The following is a 24,635-nucleotide window of genomic DNA, read 5'->3' on the forward strand; positions in this document are numbered from 1 at the left end:
AAGAAAGTCAGTCAAACAGGTTTGGAACAAGTGAAGGGTGAGTAATGATGATAGAAATGACATGAAAGCTGGTACTTAAAGTGTATATTTTACTTAGAATGTTTTATGTTTGAGTGAATATCAAAGCAAGAAAAAATAAGTAAAACCAATTTACGATAGACTACTGGTTTCCCCATCATGCAGCTTCAGTTAAATGTAGTGTTTTATCATTGCTTTTGTTGTTAGGTGTAGTAGCTTGTTGTTTTATAACATCTAGAGTTCACTTATGTTTACTGAAAATGACACACTTATACTCGAGGAAACATTAACATTAACTGGGATTGTGTTGAAAAAATCATACTCTAGTAAAAGTAAAAATGTAGTGCAAGTAAAGTGAAAGTATCTGTTGTAAATATTACTCAAAGTATGAGTAAAAAGATCTTTCAAAAGTACTCATGAGTTGTGAGTAGTGTGCAGCATTACGCTGTCAAAAGCTGATGTGTTTTTCATGTAATTTGTGGTTGAGTGTAAACGTAACATTATGTAGTGCATTTAGTTATTGCCCAGCAGGCACACAACATCATCAGACATTCCTATTAGGTTAGATTTAGGTTGTGATGTCAGGTAACCAAATTCAAGTTTAGCTAGCGTCTAAGGACAATGTTATTTTATGAAGTTGATATTTGGTCGATTTTAGGTTGTTAGAAAGTGAGCAAAATCCAACGTCGAGCCAACATCTTATATCAACGTCATAATGCTGCAAACACTGACATTTATTCGTCAGGTGTGGCAACCAAAATCCAAAGTCTGATATACGTTATAGTGTTAACATCCACACAACGTCAAGCGGTTACATCATTAGAAGTTGATATTTGGTTGATTTTAGGTTGGACATTGGAATCGGCCTGATGTTGAGTTCTGGCATCAACCCTATTTTTATTTCCAAACAAAATCCAACGTCCCCACAATGTTGGGGTATGTTGGGGTCATGCTGACATCTTTTTATACCTGCTGGATGTTTAAGGCCATTTTGGTCTTCATACAGTAAACATCCGTCATTTTCTCATCAGTGACCTGCATCTAAACAGTCGCTGGGTCAATGCGTGTAAAGATTTTGGATATCTTCTTGGACACTTGTAACGATTCCAAACAGTTTGCTGCAATTATAAATTGCCCATGTCTTGAGGTAGTTCATTATGATGCGATTTACTTTCTATGTGCAATTTCATTGGACAGGAATCACAGGACAGATTTTTCTAACCCCCATAGACAAGAAAAAATAAAGTAGTGACTACAGGTTGAAGGAAAATAGTGGAGTAAAAGTACCGATACTGCACTAAAATGTTCTCAAGGGAAAGTAAAAGTACACATTTTTATAACTACTTAGTAAATTACAATTCCTGAGACTACTCGATTACAGTAATTTGAGTATTTATAATTTGTTACTTTACGCCACTGGTTGTGTTAGCGGCCTATAGTTCACTTTAGGAACCACAGTACTAGATCCAGTCATTGTCTGCAATTCAGTATAACAAGATAAAACACAGAACTTAATTGGATATGTTTCCAATATATAAATGTTCAACTCTCACTGAAGATTCAATCTGCATTACATAATATATAACATTTTGGTAATATACTTAAAGCTATTAAAATATACTTTTATAATAAGGAAGCATTTCTTGCTCAGAGGATTATTTCACCAGTAGTTCCCTTAGGATTTTAAGAATTTGTAAGTTTATGCATTAAACAAGGTCTGTAAACACAAAATCTTTTTTTCTGTTAAACACAAAGAAAGCTATAAAGAAGAATGTTGAAAAAGCAAACTGACATTATTTTTCATAGTGTTCAACTATACAGGCATAAATGGTTAATTTTTTCCACCATTTTTCAGAATATCTTTTGTGTGTGTGTGTATGTGTGTGTGTGTGTGCGTGTGTGCGTGTGTGTGTGTGTGTGCGTGTGTGTGTGTGTTCAACAGATGAAAGAAACTCAAAGTTTAAAACCTCTTGGATCTAAGCAAATGATGAGGATATCTTGAGTATGAGAAAAAGTGTATGAACTGTCCCTTAACAAGAGACCTTATTTTACTCATAAATGTAAAAACACATCTGTAAAGAAAATCTGCCCCACTACCTACAGTAGCTCTCCATAGTTAAAGATAAAGATGTAAACAAACACAAAAAATTAAGTAGTTTTTATATACTCTGGAAAAAAGAAAACAAATATCCATTTTTTGTTTCCACATACAGCACGTTCATCCCAAAGGAGTCATGTTTCAGCATTAAACATCTATACAAGACAGGCTGTCTATGTTTCACAAATAAACACCAGAAAATCTGCCAGATATCCAGTGAGAATGGAAACTGCCATCTGCACCGTGTATTAAGGGAACACTTATTCTTAAATATTTTGAAAAAAGGGCTATTTTTACAGCTCTACTCAGTTAAACAGTTGAGTTTTACCATTTTGAATCTATTCAGCCGATCTACAAGTCACTTTTAGCATAGCATAAATTATTGAATCGGATTAGACCATTAGCAGCTCAAAACATTTTTAAAAAAAGAGTTTAGATAATTTTTGTATTCAAAGCTGGACTGTTCTTCAGTTACACCGTAGTAATGCAGCAAAGTTCCTTGATTATTACACCAGAATGAGAGCATAGTTCCTATTGTATATAGACCGAGAAAATAGCAACTTCTCATTTTCCATCAGTCTTAGCACACGATGTAACCACAGAAGAGTAAAGCTTTAAATAGGAAAATTATCAAAAATATTTTTTCAGCAAGATGCTAATGGTCTAATCCAATTCAATGATCTATGCTAAGCTAAAACTGCTCCCGCCAGAATGAGAGTACAGTTCCTACTGTTTATCATCCGGAAAAATAGCAACTTCTCATTTTTCCGTCAGTCTTAGTAGACGATGTAACCACAGAAGAGTAAAGCTTTAAATAGGAAAATTATCAAAAATATTTTTTGAGTGAAATACTGATCTAATCCAATTCAATGATCTATGCTTGGCTAAAAGTGCTCCTGCCAGAATGAGCGTATAGCAACTTCTCATTTTTCCATCAGTCTTAGTATACAATGTAACCACAGAAGAGTCAATCTTTAAATTGCAAAATGATCAAAAATGTTTTGTGAAATTTTGAGTGGGATGATAATGGTCTAATCCGACTCAAGGATCTATGCTAAGCTAAGCTAAAACTGCTCCCGCCAGAATGAGAGTAGAGTTCCTGATATATATTGACCAAGAAAATAGCAACTTCTCATTTTTCCTTCAGTCTTATTACACAATGTAACCACAGAAGAGTCGAGCTTTAAATAGGAAAATTATCAAAAATATTTTTTAAGCGAGATGCTAATGGCCTAATCCAATTCAATGATCTTTGCTAAGCTAAAAGTTCTCCCGCCAGAATGAGAGCATAGTTCCTACTGTATATCGATTAAGAAAATAGCAACTTCCCACGATGTAACCACAAAAGAGTCAAGCTTTAAATAGGAAAATTATTGAAACACTTTCTTGAAATGTTTCGAGATGCTAATGGCATAATCCGCTTCAATGATCTATGCTAAGCTAAGCTAAAAGTGCTCGGCTGAACGAATTTATAAATGGTAAAAGTCAACCATTTAACAAAACGTGACTCCTAAAATGAGCCTATTTCCAAAAAAATGTCATCCATTCATCGTGGGCCACAAAGCAGGAAGACTTAAAAATGTACCGCGCATGTTAAAATACTGTTGCTTTACAAATCGGGATTTATTCCAGCGAATCCCAAGTAAACAAGTTAGCTCTGTTTCATTCAGTGTCAAACGAAATGAAGCTGCTCGCCCTTCCCTGAATTCAGCCTAAGTCCAGACAGCACCTTCTGGGATGTTTTCTCTTCAACAGGACGCCTCCTCAAGGAGCGAATCAGGCGCTCTCTGCCCCGTAGGGTGTTGTTGGACTGGTTTGTGTTACCTTCTCTGACCAATGAAGACGCTCCTGCTTGAACAGACTCCTGTGAAACTGTCCTCTGCACCCCTGTGTGAGCTCCAATCTGACTCTCTGTCTTGTCCTGTGGGACAACGGTCTTTTGTAGGTGGAGAAGAGTTTTTAAGGGCTCAGGAGAGGAGCTGCGACTGCTGTCTGCGCTTCCAGATACGAGTCCTTCTCCGCTTACAGAAATGTTCTCATCCCGTAACTGAGTAGCTGTTTTTCGTGACTGCGCTCCTGCTGAACTCTGTCTGTAGTACTTGACCGGCTGCCTGCTGAGGTGAGTCCTGGAGCGAGTTTGTAGTTGATTTTCTGCAGCCTGTCCTGGAAGCCCTTGAGGAGATGCCGTGGCACTCATAGCCAGGACTAGAAGAGAACAAATCAGACATTTATTCACAACAACTTGGTTTTGTTTGAGAATCAATTTAATTTCTAGTATGGCTGCATGATATTGGAAAAATCGCACATTGCGATATTTAGATTTTCTGCAATAAATATTGCGATAAACTTCAAATACTATATCATTTCACTAGAAAACTGCTGTGTGGAAAATATTTATTAAATTAGATTGATTGGGATTGTTCTGTAGAGAAGTTAGTTATGCATAAAATGTAACAAACAAATGATAAGCATAAATAAATACAAAAGAGCAAAAACAAAGTGCGATTAAATAGTGTTTTATGGTCTTCAGGGCAGTCAGATAGTATTCAGGTACAGAACTTTAAAAATAAATGTAAAATAACACTCCAAAAGTGTTCGAAGGATAAATAATTCAATACTAATTATTCTGTATTAAAGTTACAACTGGTAAAATTTCTTGTGTCTGAATTCTTTGAACTCTGTCAGGTCTTTAAAACATGTGCAAATGATACATTTTCAGTCTATTATGGTTAAACTCTGCAAAACTACACAATTTTCATGTGTTCTGAACTGTTTTTGCTGGTCAACTGTAATCAACTTAACATTGCACGTCCTGCTATTGCTTATGTGCACATTGCTATATCGATGCTGAAACAATATATTGTGCAGCCCTAATTTCTAGTCATTCAAAAAATGTAATAAAATAAAACATTGGTTACATTTTAGCTTGGGGACCAACTCTCATTATTTACAACAACTTTTACACCTTAATTACCTTCTTATTTGCTGCTTATAAATAGGTAGTGAAAAGTGTCCTGCAAGTTATTTCAAAACATTTATTAATTATTAATTACATTGAATTTTATTAAAATATTTTATATTCACTGGCTGAAAAGTAACAAAATTACTCAGTAATTTAATTACTTGACTCGATACTATATAAAATCCCTAATAATATATACTTTTAAAAGAATTTTATTAACAAACATAACATTATTTAGTTAATGAAGAGACTTACCTTGCAAAAAAAATTAAAAGTTAAACATCATATGTATTAAAGTATTCCTTTACTGATATTTTTATAAAAATGTTTCATGTGTATGATGTTAAATAAGTTACTTTAAAAAGTAATTAATTAATGACATGATTAAAAATGTATTTAATATTTTTTTTAGTTATATCCCCTGAAACATCTTACTCATGTATTACATAAAAACTGAACTTTATTTCAAAATTTTGACTCCATATTTGGTTTATTTGGATCCTACTGTAGTCTTTGCCCTATCATATCAAAAGAAATACTGTAACTGTATTATTATCTGGAAAATAAGTAATGTTTTACCCCTTTTTCTGATCTGTTTTATTTGGGGTAGTCCTGTTTTATATATAATCTGAGCTTTCTCTCCCCTTTTATTTCCCTTGTTTTATTTTGAATTTATTATCTGTGCATTTGTTGATGAAGTATTGTTATGCAATACAATACAATACAAAAAGACTTTATTGTCAGACTTGCATCTGAATTTTTTCTTGCACAACAGCATGCTAAATACTCCTTACAAAGAGACAAAGACTAAAAGAATATAATAATAATTTTAAACAGACCTTATTCAGCTCCAAGACAGCCTGATGTACAAATGACTGTTTTATTCATTAATTCGGGTTAGTCCCTTTATTAATCAGGGGTCACGACAGCGGAATGAACCGCCAATTTATCCAGCATATGTTTTACACAGCAGATGCCCTTGCAGCTGCAACCAAGTACTGGGAAACATCCATATACACTCATTTACACACATACACTATGGCCAATTTAGCTTATTCAGTTCATCTATAACGCATCTCTTTTTGGACTGTGTGGGAAACCGGAGCATCCGGAGGAAACCTATGCAAACACGGCGAGAACATGCAAACTCCAGGGTTTGAAATGATGTTCCTGCCAGCCTTGTGAGGTTCTTGTAATATGAAAGGTCATATAATTTCTCAAGAGGTTATATTAGTGTAAAAATTTAATAAACATAATTATGTAAATGTATTTAAATGACTTTCTAATTACTTTAAAAAGTAACCACAACACATAATTACTTAAATTCCTTATAAATCTAAAAGCATACAGAATAATTTTAATTCTGCTCTTTTAATTCTTTAAAATTGCCTTTTAGCTTCATATTAAACCTAACAAAAAATGTATCAAAATCTTTCATAATTATAAATATAATGTAAAAATATAAGTTAGAGGGTCTTTTCTGTAATTGTGGACATTTTCTCATTTTTTTTTTTTCAAAGTTGTTAGTGAGAATTGGTCTTCAAACTAAAGTGTTACCAAAAAAAAAAAAAAAACCAAAAAACTTTTGTAAGAGCAGACGATAGCTTTGCTTATGACAACAGGAAGGAAATGACAAAGGCACAGAAACACAGAGCAAATGTTTGCGCAAGCAGCCAGCTGATACTGAACGTCAATACCATTTAAAGCCCGCCTACCTGCTCTCTCATTGGCTTCTGGGCTCAGCTGGTCCATTGCTTCGTTGGATGAGGACTTGTCAGAAATATAACCTTCGCTTGAATCTCTCTTGATAGTGCGATTCTGTTAAAATGATAAGAATTCTGTGTATTATTGACTTGAGAGCCAATAAGGCAGAATTTAGATTTATTGTACTTGTGTTTTTTTTTAACTGCAGTATTATAAACAAAGAGTCGGTTCATTTACATAAAAGTTAGAATGTGAAGTTACACAAATTAACAATTTCATAACTACATTTGGGGTCAGTAAGATTTAATTTTACTTTATTTTATTGTATTATTTTATTATATATATATATATATATATATATATATATATATATATATATATATATATATATATATATATATGTATATATATATATATATATGTATATATATATATATATATATATATATATATATATATATATATATATATATATATATATATATATATATATTTTTTTTTATATTTAATTAATTTATTTTATTTTATATTTTATATTTTATTTTATTCTTTTTTTATTTAGTTTTTTATTTTATTTTATTTATTTACTTTTTTATCTTATATATATTTTATTTTATTTATTTTATATATTTTATTTTAAAAATATATAAAATATATCAAATAAATCAAGTATTTGTTGATTTACAAAATATGATAATTATCAGTGTCTCATATTTTGTGATTCACGAATGTTTTACATTTACTTGCACTTCTGAATTGGAATATTAGACGTTTATTGATGTTTTTAGAAGATACACACTATATTGTGTAAAAATTACTAATTATTATTATATTATTCATGTTTTGTACAGTGTTGGTGAGCACAAAAGACATATTTTTCTTTTAAATGGTGAAAATCTGACTGGCTTCAAACTTATAAATGGCAGGACTTGTTGATGTGAATCATTTTCGCATACACTTTAAAAATGACATTGTGTTGGGACAACATGAAGGAATTAAGTTAACTTCTTAGTCTTTACAAATTTAAGTTGATTAAACATAAAACAATTAGGTTGTCCTAAAAAAAACCTCAAGAATTGTGTTGCTTCAGCTTATTTTAAATAAGTATTTTTTCTGAGAGCATAAATATATTATATAAATCTATTTGTGCCAGTCAGTGTGGGTTAAATTAAACATGCTGGTCTAGCTCCAGCTATTCGTGAGAAAGGATTCGGCATTAAACCGCTAAGACAATCTTAACGTGTGGAAGACTTTGACCTTTGAGTTCTGTTGTGGTTCTTGCTATAATCAGAAATCCTCTGATGGGTAAACTCTTTTGGTTAGAGGACACTAGGTTTAATTGCAAAGCTATTATCATCCTCCAGCCTTTACCGAGGTAAACAATTATCAGAAAAGCCCTTCACTGTCTAAAGGTTAATATTCACTGAGTGTATTATTCTTCAATAGTAGTTTGAAATACCTGAGCAGCAGGATATGATTAGAAAAGATTCTGTCATTCTTCACACATCGCAGGACAGCTTTTGGATGAACATTAAAGTGTTTGCTGAACACTTTCTTCCCGATAACAAAATAAACATAAACTACAATGATAAGAGTAGTACATAAAGCATCTGATAATTGCGATAGACATTCATTTTAACCTGATTTTAATTAATATGATGTCTAAATGTGTGAGTATATCTGTTAATACAATATATTGAGCTAATGAACACGCATGATATTGCCATCTTGGGCACTTTAAAATAATGTAAAGAATTATTATTTAATCTTTTAGATTATTATTTAATGTATTATTTAATGTTTTTTATTTCATGTTTTTTTTTTTTTTTTACAGATGACTTATTATGTTTTTATTTTTAAACACAGACATTTGTGATCTGGCCTACAACATGCCTGAGACATAGAGTGAAAATGTTATGATTCTTGGTTGTTCCTTAATACAGCAAGGATCTAGTTGAGCATATTAGACAAATAAACTAAACTCATAATGAAAACTACTTCTAAAGTATTCATTAAAGCCTCTTATGTGATGTTACTTTTATAGGTAATATCCAATAACTCCATAAAACAGAACCTCTGTAACAGAAGTACTGTAGCAATTTCTCACTGCTGATGTTAGTTAAAGCATTATTATTGTTCTTGTTATTTAAGTGTTACCCAGTGTTGGGGAAAGTTAATTTTGAAAGTAATACATTAAAACACTGAGTTACTCCCTAAAAAAGTAACTAGTTCCATTACTTAGTTACTTTTTATGGCAAGTAATGCATTACGTTAGTTTTGAGTTACTTTTTCTGACCTGGCTGAGGCTTGATCTCTTTCAGAACTTGCAGGGTTTCTTTTCTTTCTTTTTTTTTTTTTTTTAATTGAGGAGCTCTGCAATTTACAACACACTGTGTAACCTACATCTACATTTACCTTTAAAAAACATTACACATTTACACATAAAAAAAATTAAGGATAATGTTATCTGAGACCTTCCTGACCCCAGACCTATGCTGTACAGTATATACAGATTAATGACAGCTTAAAGCAACGTGTTTGCTACTTTTGTACTATTGTTCATTGAGACAATCCTTTTCCTTTCTTTCGATGCGTTCAAAATAATAACTACTTTGACAAAATATTGTGACTACTTTTATTTTAATTCAGCAATTTGTTTTTAAAAATGCTAATTATTTAATTAAAATGTAACTCGCATTATATTTTCAAAAAAGTAACTCAAATATTATTACTTATTTTTTTAAAAGTAATGCTTTACTTTACTCGTTACTTAGAAAAATAATATTATTATGTAACTAACGTTACTTGTAATGCGTTACCCCCAACACTGGTGTTACCTATTATGCCTCATTCACACTAACAGAGACTTTGTAGCTGCCTGTTGTTCTGGGTGGCAACCTGCTGCAAACGCAGGTCTGTGTAGGTCTATAGCATAATATAGCATAATATAGCAAACTGAGAGAGGATCACGTGAGCTGCTATTGGCTGTCGTTCAAGAAAGTCGCTCTTCATTTGCATGAAGTTGAAAGATTCTCAACTTTGTTGCGTCGCTCGACATGCCCACCTGGTTGCCAACAGTCGCTGTCGCTTGTGTTGAAGGGGGTCGCCAGAGGTCGCCGGAAGTGGCTCACGTTCCATTGAAATTAATGGTCGCTTGTCACTTTGCCTCTGCAAGTCACTCGTAGTGTGAATGAGGCTTTACTTATACCTTTTAGCAAGTTAACTCTATATAGGATTGGAAAAAACCTGGAGTGCCACTAGGGGCAATTATAAGACCTTTGAACTTTAATAAATAATAAAAAATTATATTGTAATCGACGTCATTAAAGTTACCATTTATGGTCGTTCACCACCATAAATGGTTAATTTGTTTGAAACCTTCGTTTACTTTAACTGAATATCTTTAGAAATTTCACCCTATATAGGGCACTCATTGAAATACTCATTGAAAAAACTCTGGAGTGCCACTGGGGTCAATTATAAGACCTTTGAACTTTTCTGACTATTATATAATCACTGTAATTATATATTATATATATTCATTCATTCATTTTTATCTCGGCTTAGTCTCTATTTTAGAGGTCGCCACAGTGGAATGAACCGCCAAGTATTCTAACATGTGTTTTACGCAGCTGATGCCCTTCCAGCCGCAACCCAGTACTGGGAAGCATCCATACAGACTCATTCACACACATACACTATGGCCAATTTAGTCTTTTCAATTTACCTATAGCGCATGTCTTTGGAATGTGGGGGAAACCAGAGCACCTGGAAGAAACCCATGCGAACATGAGGAGAACATGCAAACTCCACACAGAAATGCCAACTGACCCAGCCAGGACTCAAACCAGATACATTCTTGCTGTTAGGCGACAGTGCTAACAACTGAGCCACCGTACCACCCTATTGTATATATATTAATATAATGTAATCATTGTAATTAACTATTAACATATGTACAATATTTAAAAATGTAGTTATTTTTTGTAACTTTTAAAAACAATTATGGTACCGTATATCGTGGTAACACTTCCAGCTTTTAAATTGAATAAATTATACATTCATAAATATTAAATAGTAATTAAATATTAATAAATAATTCATAGAAATCATTCATTTGAAGCTAAGATATGCCTATTAAAGTAATGTTGAGTTCACATGTCTATCTTGTTTTGTCTCTTCTTTGATTTCTCCTAAAGTATATTGGGTCCTTAAAGCGCAGTACAGCAGAGGTGAGACTCTGACATAAGCACAAGCGCACAGGCAAGCAAAAGTAATCTTCACAGAATAAGCGTTTAATCCCTCCAGGCCTTTCCGCGGCCACGGCGGGACAATTCAAGCCCAAGCGGCGCAAGAGCGGCTCAAAGCAGATTAAGATAAACTCCTCCAGCTGCACGAGCACATCCACCTGAGGCAAGCTTTACTAGCCTGGTCATGACATTATTGCCTACCTCCAGCGAGCGCGGACGTTCTCTGGAAGCAGATGCAGGGTCCTGAGAGGAGCTGCCGGATGGAGAAACAGGACAGGTCGCTCTTGGTGGAGTTTCTGGAAGCGGTGCTGTGGGTGGAGGTGGCGGAGGTGTGCTGGATCTTGTGGAGGAACTGAATACTTGGTCATAGTTGGAGATCATGAACTCCACCAGGAGGGCTTGATAGCTAGTTTCCAGAAGCGCGATCATCGATACGTCTCCAGATACTAGGGGCCGCAGGAGCGTCGGCCCAAACACAATACCCAGGTTTCCTGGAGACATCTTGTTGTCCTCGAATTGTTCAGCCACCCTGAGGAGAAGAACAGAGATTTATAAAGTACTAGAAACCCAGACTTAAGTAAAAGTACAAGTGCTCTATCAAAAAGTGACTTGAGTAGAAGTTGAAGTGCTCTTTAAGCATCATACTTAAGTGGAAGTACTACAGTATTCAACATTTTTTGTACTTAAGTATTGCAAGTAGTTTATTTCAAAATTGACTACTCAAGTACTGAAAGTAAAATAACAAGTATTGTGTAATGTAGTTATTAAAGAAAGCAGTCAAAATGCATCACATTTGTTATCATATCATGTTTTGTTTATTTTAAATATCTTTTTTTGGGGCATGTGATTAAGCAGCATGAAAAGAAACATGGCTTACGATACTGTTTTCTCTCGCACTTGAACCACAGATCTGACAGATTAAAACAGCTTTAACACACACCTTTCAAAGTTCTGTGTCACAAAAACACTCCGTAATTCACTCAAAATGCTCCAGTACATGCACAGAAGACAGCATGAGCATTTATAGCAAATAAACTTATGTAAATATTATCCCGCTTGCTTTTTGAGCGCTGACAGGCGAGATCTTACACCCCTATGATTGGTCATTGTCTTTACCTGCTTAACTGAAAGGGCTGCGATCAGCTTTAGAAATGAAAGTGCTGTTCACCGATGGCAGGAACAGCCGGGGTACAGTCTGTATGCGCATAATATGCGGTTATCACAGGTAATCCATAATAGACACAGTGGAGCAAACTTGCACCTCAGACACGCTCGTGCCAGAATCCACAACTATCGCTTTAACAGCCAAGAGGAGAGGAAAAGTTACCTCACAAACGCCAGAGGATCAAATGTCCAAAGTAAGAGAGAAAGGGGCAGAGATGGAGTTTTACAGAATTTCTCCGTAGTAGTGAAATAGCGGCTCGTGTGCTGTGCCACCATGATTGTAGTAAGAGCGTTATTTAGTCGCCCTCGCCTCCTTCGCCATAGTATTCTACTGTGACATCACGCATAGGAGATAAATGACGTCAGTACGTAATACCTGATTATGATCTATTACTGAACCTATATCAATAATTTTGACACCCCTAGTAACGAGTAACAATGCAGCACATAAATAATCTATTGGAGTAAAAGTATTAAACTCATCGAAAATATGTATTGAAGTAAAAGTGGATGTAGGAGAAAAAAACAATACTCCAGTAGAGTACAGATACTACCTTTTAGTACTTAAGTACAGTAGTGAAGTAGTTCTACTTCGTTACTCTACATCTCTGGATAAGAATGACATTTAGGAGGGCTGAACGATATTGAAAATATCTAACATTGCAATATTTTGTCACTCTGTTATATGAATATAATTTCACCAGATGACTTAAATATCTCTGTTTGGAAAGATTTGTTCATTTTAGACTGATTGGGAAGATTCTGTATGGCAGTAAATCTGCATTATAAACAATCTACAAGCATAGTTCAAAACAATAAAGAAAAAGATACAAATAAAATAAACAGTGTTCCCATTGTTTTCTGAAAAATCTAATTATATTTATTTATTCACTTTCCTTCTATTTTAGAGTTTGCCACAGTGGAATGAGCCACCTCCAGCATATGTTTTACACAACGGATGCCCTTCCAGCCACAACCCAGTACTGGGAAACACCCATACACTCTCACACTCAGGCCAATTTAGTTTTTTCAATTCACCTATAGCGCATGTCTTTGGACTTGTGGGGGAAACCGGAGCACCCGGAGGAAACCCATGCCAACACAGGGAAAACATGCAAACTCCACACAGAAACGCCAACTGACCCAGCCAGAACAGTATTCAGTATTCAGGTATACAGAAATTGAATATTCAAATGTAAAATAGTACTGCATAATCTTTGTTGTATAAATAATTCAGTACAATTAAAAGTTATTAAAGTTGCAGTTGGTAACATCTCATATGCCTGAATGCATTTAAAACCTTCATACAGTCACAGGCCTCAACAACAAATGATAAATATAATAATCCAGACTCTACATTGTATATCCTGCGATATAACTATTGCAAGTGATCACATTGTGATGTCGATGCTGAAGCAATATTTAGGACTTATTTATATTAGTTATTAAAATACCCATTAACTGTATTATATTAATGTAATGTAACATCCCACCCACCCCAACACTTAACCTACCCCTCACACAATAATGTAGAAACAGTCATTATCTTTGTACAGTAATTGTATTGTTGTAATAATATAAATAATTGTTATTAACTTCCAGTTCTAGCCCTACTAGACTGCACCTTTCTTCTTTCAGGAATTGGAATTTAAAAAAGGTCAGAAAGAAATAAACATGCTCATACAAATCTCTTGTGAATACTTGTGTTTGGCTTTTTTTGAGAACCTTCCCTCTCCAGACTAATGTTGGGTTCACACCAAATGCAAATTTAAAGGGCACCTATTATGCAAAAATCACTTTCATGAGAGGTTTAAACACAGTTTTGTGTCAATAGTCTATAAATATAGCCAGCCTCTAAAGTTAAATGTTTACTAATTCTGTTTTTTTATAATCACACTTCATAAAAAGAGTCTGCAGAAACACTTTAATTGTCACTTTCCAGTTGTACATGTCATCAGTTGTACTCTGCCCATTAGTGGTGATCTCTCTCTCCCTCGTTAGCATAGACAGCCCTGAGTGAGAAGCAGCCCCTATGCTGATACTTAAGACATTTATAGCTCCACCCTCTTTTGAAAAGATCCTAAGACCACAATCTCATTTGAACTTAAAGCGACAGTCACCAAAATGTCACAATTTGGATCAAAGCCTAAATGGGTGAGATCCAAATAGTTATAAATTGTTATTTTTTGGGTATTTTTAGCTAAAACTTCACATACAGTTGAGGTCAGAATTACTAGCCCCCCTGAATTATTAGCCCCCCTGTTTATTTTTTCCGCAATTACTGTTTAACGGAGAGAAGATTTTTTTCAACACATTTCTAAGCATAATAGTTTTAATAACTGGCTTCTAATAACTGATTTATTTTATCTTTGCCATGAAGACAGTAAATAATATTTGACTAGATATTTTCAAGACACTTCTATACAGCTTAAAGTGACATTTAAAGGCTTAACTAGGTTAATTAGGTTAACTAGGCAGGTTAGGGTAATTAGGCAAGTTATTGTAAAACAATGATTAGTTCTGTAGACTACCGAAAAATATAGAGCTTAAAGGGGCTAATCATTTTGACCTTCAAATGGGTTTTAAAAACTGCTTTTATTCTAGCCAAAATAAAACAAATAATTTCCTTGCTCTGTTAAACATAATTTGGGAAATATTTAAAAAAGAAAGAAAAAAAAAAAAAACCAAAGGGGGGCTAATAATTCTGACTTTAACTGTACAAACTCTAAGGACACCAGAGATTTATTTTAAATCTTGTAAAAAGGGGCATAATAGGTCTCCTTTAAGTATTTGCATGAGTAGATTACATACGAAGACAATGCAAATGCACAAATGGCATAGAACAAAAGTCTTTGCACACTGAATGCTAATTTTTCTTAAAAGAAAGTCTTTTCCTAAAATTTTGTAATGCACAGAAACCTTACACGTTGAGTCTGATGCATATTAATTAAGTTGTTGCCAAAAAAATTCCCCAAACCAATACAAAAAGTCTTTAAGCTGTGAGTACGGCTTTGTTGTCCTCTCTCTTCTTTTAAAAAAGAAAGAGGAGATGCTGGGTTCATCCAATCATTATTAGACTGACTCAGCTTAATACTGGTGCTGAGCTGTTCCACAATCTGTCTTTATGTTCCATATGCAGAAAAAAATCTAATTGGATCGTTTTTTTTTTTACAGAAATATTTTGGTTGCAGTGTTTAAACATGATTGACAAAATTTCAGACACTGTGTTCAGTGATTTTTAGGATTAGTTTACCTAGAAATTAAAATTATGTTAATTACTCTCACTTCGCTCCAACCTTTGAGCCATTTGTTTGTCTTTGGAACCCAAATTAAGAAATTTTAGATTAAACAACCTAACAAACTGGCCATATACTGTACCTACAATGGTTCAATAGGGTATAAGCTCACAGACTTTTAATTTTAGCCAGCCAGCTTCAGCGCTTCCGGTGAACTGTCTTTCCATTATAAAATTGTCACGTTTAAGATCTGATTTCTTTAAAATTCAGTGATTTTTACTGCCTGATAGATTTAAGATATGAAGTGGGTCTCAGATCGGACAAGAAGCACTGCATTAAATTCCATTTTCCTCACCATGTCTTTAAAATATGGCAGTTTATTTTAACCCAGTATTTTCAAGAGAGTTTCTGCATTAGTCTGCTGATCCTGATGGCGCTAGCTAATTTAATGCTTAAGTCTATTTAACGGAATGTATTGTAATTACATTACAACATCGATGCTGTAAAAGAAACTTTATGAAATTGAAAATAGTCACATAAGGCTTTCACCGAAAGTTTATCATTGGCTGAAAAACCCTAGCTATGCATATAGCCCATTGGAATATTATCAAGCTATGAGAATACTTACATGGGCACGTAAAATAAAAAATAACGACTTTAATTAACAGTTTCTTCACCTCAGTGTACAGACTGTGCAAAATTTGATATGGCATACCACAATACTAAGGTCAAGTTTGTGTTACCACAGTAATATCCTGGGTTGATTTGTAGACTGAAACACAAGCCCTGATTCATTTTGTCTTTTGTCTAGTTTAAATCACCGACACATTTGAGGTTGCTAATATAACGCAATTCTAACCCGATCTCAAAGTGCTGTTTAGTGCCTAATATGACAAATATTAAACAGCAAACATATCAGAAGCATTACAGAATACCCTACTTGTCTGATCCATCCTCCACACAAACAACAAATGGTCTCTTGCAGCACAAAGTTCAAATAAAAAACGCTATTTTGTTCTACTTAGTTGCTCAAACAGGAAAAAAAAATTGCAAAGTGAAACCATTTAGTTGCAGTCTGAAGCCCTGTGCCTTATTTTTCTCGCTCTACAAATCTCTTTCATGATAGCAAATGAAAAGAATGTGGACAGCAAGTACAGTTTCAGTTGTAACCTTTGTGTTTAGATATTACAGCATATAGTGAGGTGTGACTAGTTTTGGTGTGCTTCCTTACAACATGAAAGTAGACAGAGAGTAGGTGATTATTTTTTTAAATTCTTTGTACAACAAATTTATTAAATATATATTATGAATTATTTTTTGTACTATAAAAGCAATCTGATCAAACATCCAATTAAAAAAGTTTCAAACCCCATATTTAGCATTGTCCATTTGTAATCATATTGACCAAATTGCATTGGTTGGTACACAGTAAAAAATATGGACGTAAAAGATACGGACGTAGTATCCGTAACGTCACCCATAGGTTTCTGAAGAATACAAAAGAAGCTACCAGTTGGTGTGGCCAACCATTGCTAAATTGTTTGCGCGTCATCGCACCGACCGGGGATACCAAACAAGGGCAAAGAGGCGGAGCGTGAGCGGAGCTACAGACGCCTGCTAGCATTTCGCTTAGACGGGCTTTTCTTTGGGAGAAATGCTTAATACTTTATTACCTGCGACTCCATGTTCTTACCACATGTGCTTGTACACTGTTGTACAGTATATCAATAAAGTGTTTAGACTTTTAAAAACACTGTTGTAATACATTGAGCCACTAAACATTGTTCTTATGACGCTTTACTACAGGAGGAAAACGCAAATTACTTCAATATATAATCTGTGTTAGTAAATGCAAGACTATTGATGATATTCAGGCATAACACTGTATGACAACGTTTCAGATGACTGTTCTAGAGCCTACAGCTAATCAATCTGTCAGATTCTGGAGTGCACTCAAGTTCTAAAAAAAATGATAAATGATCTTAATAAAACAAATACATTTATAGAGATGGTATAAGTATATAATTTCACTCACCGGGGAAATGGAGGCTACGTGAATTGTTTGTGAGCACAATTAAGTGCACACAGCATGCCATATCATCTGATAATTGTAAGAAATAACTCCAGAAAGCAACTGACTATGTAAAGCCACATAAAACAACACAAAAGTACAATGTATATGCCGAGTTCAGCAGTTAATCAGCCGGAATCCGCTGAGGTGAAGTGACGGCACCCAGCTGTCACTCAAGTGGCCACTCCCTTAATTATGCAGGCTTAATATAATCTAATATACAGAAAACGGATGAGTTATAAAAAAAATCCTCCCTCACAGTTGTCATGAAGGGTAATATCAGCTATATATATCAAAATCATTCTTTGTACCAGGCTGTGAACACCTTTTTTTCAGCTTTAAAGTTGGCAATTTTAACAGTGGGCTCAATAGAAATCTGCTATATTATGGAGCCAAGACTAGCGGAATTTCAATGAATTGCAGTTTCAGTTACTTCCTTATTTGCTTCACGAGGGAGAGCAGGAGGTTGCCGCTTGGGTTCCACACAATCGATTTGAGTAGGGAATGAAAGAATTAAAGGTGCAGTAGGTAAGTTTGACACCCAGTGGTTAAACTAGGTATTGCACGCCTGGTTCAAAACACAGGCAAGCGCAGCAAGCGCAGGAGCAAGGCCGAATATTGAGCCTAAAGGTTGATTTAAGGCTGATTTTAATCGTGTTCTAAATAAAAGCTATGGCTCGCAATAGACTGAATGTTTTCCATATTAAAAGGAGTTTTTGTTTTAACCAACACATGAAATTTATATTTTAGAAATGGCTTATATTTTTGCAGCTGAAGAACAATAAAACTGACAATGACCACCTAAGGTACACCTCATGTGCTTTATTCAGTGTTAAATGCTAATAATGTGAGTTTGAATGTCATTTCACATGACAATATTGCTATACTATTGAAAGCAGCAGCAGCAGATAGTTCACCTCAGATCTTGAAAATAAAATAGTCACAGTTCTAAAGTTCAATTTCAAACTCAGTTCACGCCAACGCATATCATTGATTCAGAATGTACATTTTAAAATGTTAAAAAGGTTTAATATGTATTAATTATTTTATAAAAGTTACCATTTCATTGGAGTGCAGTGAGTGCACTATTCTGTGCTTCTGAATGGCTGTATTTAGATTTCTATCGTGTTTTGTCTGGTGCAAAAAGCCAAATCACGTCACGTAGCATGTTGATAGTACACGGGGTAATAATGTAACCTGCTCACCTAATGTTTACGTTCGTAATATTTATATTTTTAGCTAATTAATATCCTCATGTGGAACTCTGCATCTGCTTCCAGTTTCAAAGTCCGCTTCTGTCCACTGGAAGTCGCATTTCGGTCATGGACGCATGCTTTATGAGCCTTCCTGACTGAATGAATGAAATTCTCTGTTTTCCATTAAGGCAACTCAGGGTGGTGAAATATAATTGGCTAAACTGGCATTGGGTGGGTTAAAAGACCAAAACAAAGACTGTGTTTTTCTTACCAGAACACTTTTTCAAAGCAGAATATCTGACTTCAGCAATGTTTTTCAGATAAACAAGAATGTTCACTTAGCATGTTTCATATTATGGTATTTTATGCTTTAGAAGAGTCAAAAACTTACACACAGCACTTTTAAGTTAAGTTATTTTACAAATTTAAGTTGTCCCAAAAAAACTCAAGAATTGTGTTGATTCAGCTCATTTAAAATAAGTAGCTTAATCAAACAGCAAACATAATTTGAATGTACCTGTTCAAGTGGGCAATCATGTGCTGCACTGTGATGTAGTTGCACACAGGTAATCGGCCAATGAGCTCTCTGAGCCTGCGCACTATATTCTCCATAATCCCAGGAGTCTCGGCAGCATTGTCCTTTTCGCTGAGCCTCTGAATCTCCTTACCCACACCAATGAAGTCGTTGTAAAGGTCAAAAGTGAGTAACGGCTCTGGGAGCTGAGAAAGAAGACAGGAAGGCCACACGTTACATAACCCTATATTAACCCTATGAACCTACTGTACAAATCGCTAATGTGTAGTTTATTTATGTTTTCAGGAGTGTCTATTTACTCTTAAAGCACATAGTCCTTCCTATTTACTATTTACACAAACCTTTCAGACCAATAATGTACCCCAAAACAATTTCTTTTAAATAAAAATGAAATCAAAAAAGTATTAATAAAATGCCTAAAGCCTTTATTTGTTCCAACAAGGCAGCTTCCATTTGATAATTAATATGGTATTGTTACATACTGTTTTATGTAGCCTAAACACGAAGGTATACACTCACCAGCCACTTTATTAGGTACACCTTACTAGTACTGAGTTGGACCCCCTTTTGCCTTCAGAATTGCCTTAAACTTTCAATGCATAAACTTAACAAGGTACTGGAAATACTCCTCAGAGATTTTGGTCCATATTGACATGACAGCATCATGCAGTTGCTGCAGATTTGTCAGCTGCACATCCACAAGCAATTGAAAAAGTGTACCTTATAAAGTGGCCGGTGAGTGTATCTCTGCCATTATTTCCCCTAAGTATTAACTAAATCTATTACAAAATGTATTGCCATTTTTAAAAAGACCATAAACAAAACCTACAGCTTATTGCATACTGTTTTAAAATATTGCATCAACACTGAAGTGAATCTGCCACTGTTTCCACTAAGCGTTAACAACTTTTATTGTATTGTTAACAACTTGTATTGCTATTTTTACATATTGTAGGGTATAAACAAATCCCGTTTTGCATAAAGCTGCTGCCTATTTAAGGCTTTTAGCGTAATTATACAAATATAACATGTTATTTTGCCTGAAATAGTGTTTTGGTATAAGTATTGGTTTATGTAATGTAAGATTTTTACATTACATTTTTTTGTCTTTAGCATATTTAATGAATGCTTATTTTACTGAAATAATTTAGTTGATTTTTAACAATTATTTCAGTTTAAAAAAATCACATTAAAACGAAAGCAAAAAAGGATTCAATCATAAAACAAATAATTTAAATGTCCTATTAAGATATAATATTGGAAATATAGAGCAACCCATGATATTAATCTGATTTCATGTCAGTATTCTGTTATTGTGTTATATAAAGACCTCCTTGATATGTTAACTTCGATTCAGCTTTCAGCCATTTAAATATCAAAATCTGCACCAAATGTTTGGCCTGAGATGCTTTTTTGCTCCTCAATTGTGAACTCTGTATTCCATTACAGAATAATGAGCTATTAAACAAAATCAACAAAAAACACTTATAAAAAAGTTTTGTTTATACAAATTTTGTCTTATATTTAAGTTTTTGTTCCATATTGAATTTTTCTTAATTCATATGCAGGTTGTAAGGTAACAAATTACAAACACTCAAATTACTTTAAGTAGTAATTTTTTACTGTATTGAGTAGTATTAATTACTGTATTAAGTAGTATTACTGTAATTAATTCTCAGGAATTGTAATTTACTAAGTCGTTTTAAAAATGTGTACTTTTACTTTCCCTTGAGAACATTTTTAGTGCTGTATTAGTACTTTTACTCAATTATTTTCCTTCAAACTGCAGTTACTAGTTTATTTATTCTTATCTATGGTGATTAGCTGAGTGAAAAATCAGTCCTGAGATTCCTGTCTAATGAAATTGCACATAGAAAGTCAATCGCACCACACTGAACAACCTCAAGACCAGAGACTGTTTTGTCACTGATGAGATGGCGGATGTTTACTACACTAAAATCACCGAATAGTCTTAAACAATCACTAAATACACTACAGAATGTTACATTTACACACACACACACAAATTTCATCTAAATGCATCAGACTTTCACAGCGTAATACTCAACACTCATATAAAGACTACTTTTTACTTAAAGATTAAGTAATATTCACAACAGATCTACTGTACTTGTGCCACATTTTTGGCCAAGTAATGGTACTTTAACTTGAGTATAATTTTTCAGTACTCTTTCCATTACTGTTCATATGAGAGGGTTTAAATGAGCGTGAGTGAAAAAAACGTTGAAAATGTGCTTTTTTTTACCTCCTTGAAGAAGTGCTTGAGTACAGAGGTGATGTCGTGTGGTGAAAGGTCACTAAGGTCAACTTGGTCCTTCTGGATTTCAAAGGCCTGACATAATTTCAAAATGCGAGGTTTGGATCCACTGATTCGATACACTCCCTACATAAAGAAGAACAAGAGGGTGAAGAAAACTGAACCAAAAATAAGATCAATCAATCAATCAATCAATCAATCAAATAGATAAATAAATAAAAACTAAAATCTTATTTACTAATAATTCTAATTTATTAATAATTATTAAGCCTGTACTTAATTATTGATACTATGAAAACCTGTGCATTTGCTTGTGTGTCTTTACTAACACACACATTCACAAAGAAATGTGGTATACTTTGGGCTTAAAAGTACTTTATGAGCAGTAGTATTAGCTGACTTTCGTTATACTAATAAGCACAGAACAGGAAAGTAATTCCTGTAATATTATTTGATACACTTTCTTCAGTAGCTTAGTGTTTTGTTTTATTCCTACCTGCACTCCAAGAGCCCTGTTCTCGATCTCTTCGGTGCAGCGCAGGACAACGAAGGGCACAGAGTCTTGCGTTTCTCTGGGCAGTAAGGAGAACTCTGTGCCAAAAATGAAGCCTCTCCTGTGCTCACACTCCAGCTGGCAAACCTCCAGGCACTTCCTATGGACTGCGAGACCACACTGACAAGAGACGAGCGACAGTCAGTCTGCATCTTCAAACTAACCATTCACTAATACAACCTATGTCTGATCTTTCTTTTTCATAGAAAAACTGAAAAAAATGTTGTATCTTTTAAAAGTATGCAGTAGTGTGCAGTAAACATGCGGCAGGCTAAAACTGAGTTTGTGTAAGATGAGTAAACCTGCAGAAGAGCAGGAGCAACTATGAGAAGCTATGCTGTAAAATAACTGCACTGATTACGTTAAATACCCATATGAAGCTATATCTGTGAAAGGCATTCATTAGAGGGAATGACATATTATTTTAATATACCATCATGACAATGTATGTAAACCCATATATAACCATACTAGAAGAATTTAGCAAAGGAATGTAGAGCTGAGCTATCAATGACCTGGGCTGCCAAGAATAACGCAGAAACAGCATATAGTGTATTTATGAAATGTATACTGAGTAACAAACATGAGTGGGAGAAAAATAACGTATAAAAGCAGGACCATGGACGGACAGATTGTCTGGGGGAGACTTCAGCTTGGCCTGAAGGGCTGTTTTCAGACATCTCGGCTTTATGTTCAATTAAGTCTGGTATAATCTTCATATATTGAAAACCTCCAGTCTGATTGTGGTTAATTAATGGAAAGGCCGGGATATATATTTTAAAGCAAGCTTACAATGTGATACTAAAAGATCTTCTTTAAAAGATGCTAATAATGTGCTAAAACAGGGGTGCTCAACCCCATTCCTGGAGATCTACCTTCCTGCAGAGTTCAGCTGCAACCTTGATCACACATACCTGTCTTTAATCACCAAGTGCTCATTAGTTTATGCTTGGTTGTTTTGGTTGGGTTTGATCAGGGTTGGAGCTAAACTCTGCAGGAAGCTAAAATATTGTAGTAACACGCTATCATAACATAAAAATGCTAAAACATGCAACTTAGTTCATGATGTCAAAAGAGTAATTTTATAAAACATGCCAGGAATCTTACATTGTGATAGCAATGCCTATTAACACAAGTTACCAACTTTCTGAAACATGCTATGAATATGCTATTCAATAGCAAAGTTTGCAAAAAAAAAAAAAAAAAGCTACAAAAAAACAAACATGTTTTTCCTGTTTGTCTGTTTGTTGATAACACGATTTTTTTTTTCAGATCAAGCTTTTAAAGGGTCATGAAACGCTCCTCTTTCAGTTCAAGTCTATCTCAGAATTTTTTCAAAAAATGCTCCAAGATGGGTGTGGATCTCTGGGAGCAGAGGGAGGAGTGGGCGTGGCTGGCAGAGCAGGTGAAAAAACCATGAGGCAGCCCATGATTTTATAGTTGACAAAGTTAAAATGCAAAACACTAAGTAATTGAATGCCCTGCTACATATACGATAGGCTTTTTGCAATTTCATATAATATATACATGTGGGCTACACATAACCATTGTTTTATCCTGATAAAGATAATCATGTTTATATAAACACTAAATGAGGACTTCTCCCCTCCTGAATCCCCGGGTCTGAATGCCGACACAGTGGACAGCAGTACAACAGGTCTCTTTCTCTATCTATTTCAACCATCAAGCCTGCCAGTAATCTAGAAGATTTTAAACATGGCAGCACGGATATAGGCGATGTGTCTTAATGGTAACAAACTCAACTGATAAAAGACAAAGTCTGCCATTTTTCGTACAGCTCTTTCGACAAAAATGCTTGCTACACACAAACAGCTTGGCTGTAACAGTAGCCTGGACAGCATTGCAGGGAAAAACATGCAACAAACCCCGTGGATCATGGTAACAATGCACGGCCATGGTTTCACAGCTTGGCAGATCTGTCATAACAAAGCATGTGCTCTCATGAATAATTAAGAAGCAGGGCCTTCTCATAGGATAAGAAAACTCGGCTATGAATAATAATGAGAAATGACAATTCATCACTGGATAGGCTGATGAGAGATATGTCACAGATTTTGATCCCGCCCCAAAAATGATTTTAAACCCAAAAAAGTTGAGACCCGGGGGTTTTTAATACAAATACTATACAATACAATTTTGCATTTAAAACAGTTTAATATGTACAAAACTAAAATGAAGTCACAAATTATTTCTTTGATAACTGGAAAAGAATATTTGAACCTATCGGTTTACAATATACTGATGGCCTGTTTTTCTGGGCTTTATGGTGATAATGGTCAGGAATGTTGGACCATTATTGCCTTTTTAGAATAAGAAGAGGACAGAAACAAACCAGACAGTAATGAGTAAATTGTGGAGCGGCTAAGTCAAAAAAAAAAAAAACATCTGTATTTTTTAGTAGTAGTACTTTTTTTTGCTTTTATTCTTGCCATAATAAAATATATATTTGTAGAGCAACCCTTTGTTCTGTTGTCATTGATATTTTAATAAACTTTAATAGGTAAAACTGTCCGAGATATGAACAAAAGCAAGTCATGAATGAAATTTTG

The 24,635-nt window shown here is 34.4% G+C and overlaps 1 protein-coding gene across 1 annotated transcript in view; it reads right to left on the reverse strand.

Moving 5' to 3' along the window:
* Positions 1–2,161: 2,161 nt before the first annotated feature.
* gmip (GEM interacting protein) overlaps positions 2,162–24,635 on the reverse strand; it is a 63,086-nt gene continuing 40,612 nt past the window's right edge. Inside the window, exons 16-21 of the mRNA XM_056454114.1 lie at positions 22,009–22,185; positions 21,501–21,638; positions 19,217–19,419; positions 11,234–11,561; positions 6,794–6,896; positions 2,162–4,321 (exon numbers count right to left, since the gene is read on the reverse strand). Of these exons, the coding sequence (XP_056310089.1) occupies positions 3,789–4,321; positions 6,794–6,896; positions 11,234–11,561; positions 19,217–19,419; positions 21,501–21,638; positions 22,009–22,185 (1,482 nt within the window). The 3' untranslated portion in view covers positions 2,162–3,788. The remainder of the gene's footprint in view (positions 4,322–6,793; positions 6,897–11,233; positions 11,562–19,216; positions 19,420–21,500; positions 21,639–22,008; positions 22,186–24,635) is intronic.

This window comes from Danio aesculapii, chromosome 3 (genome assembly GCF_903798145.1).
Source record: "Danio aesculapii chromosome 3, fDanAes4.1, whole genome shotgun sequence".
Lineage (NCBI taxonomy): Eukaryota > Metazoa > Chordata > Actinopteri > Cypriniformes > Danionidae > Danio > Danio aesculapii.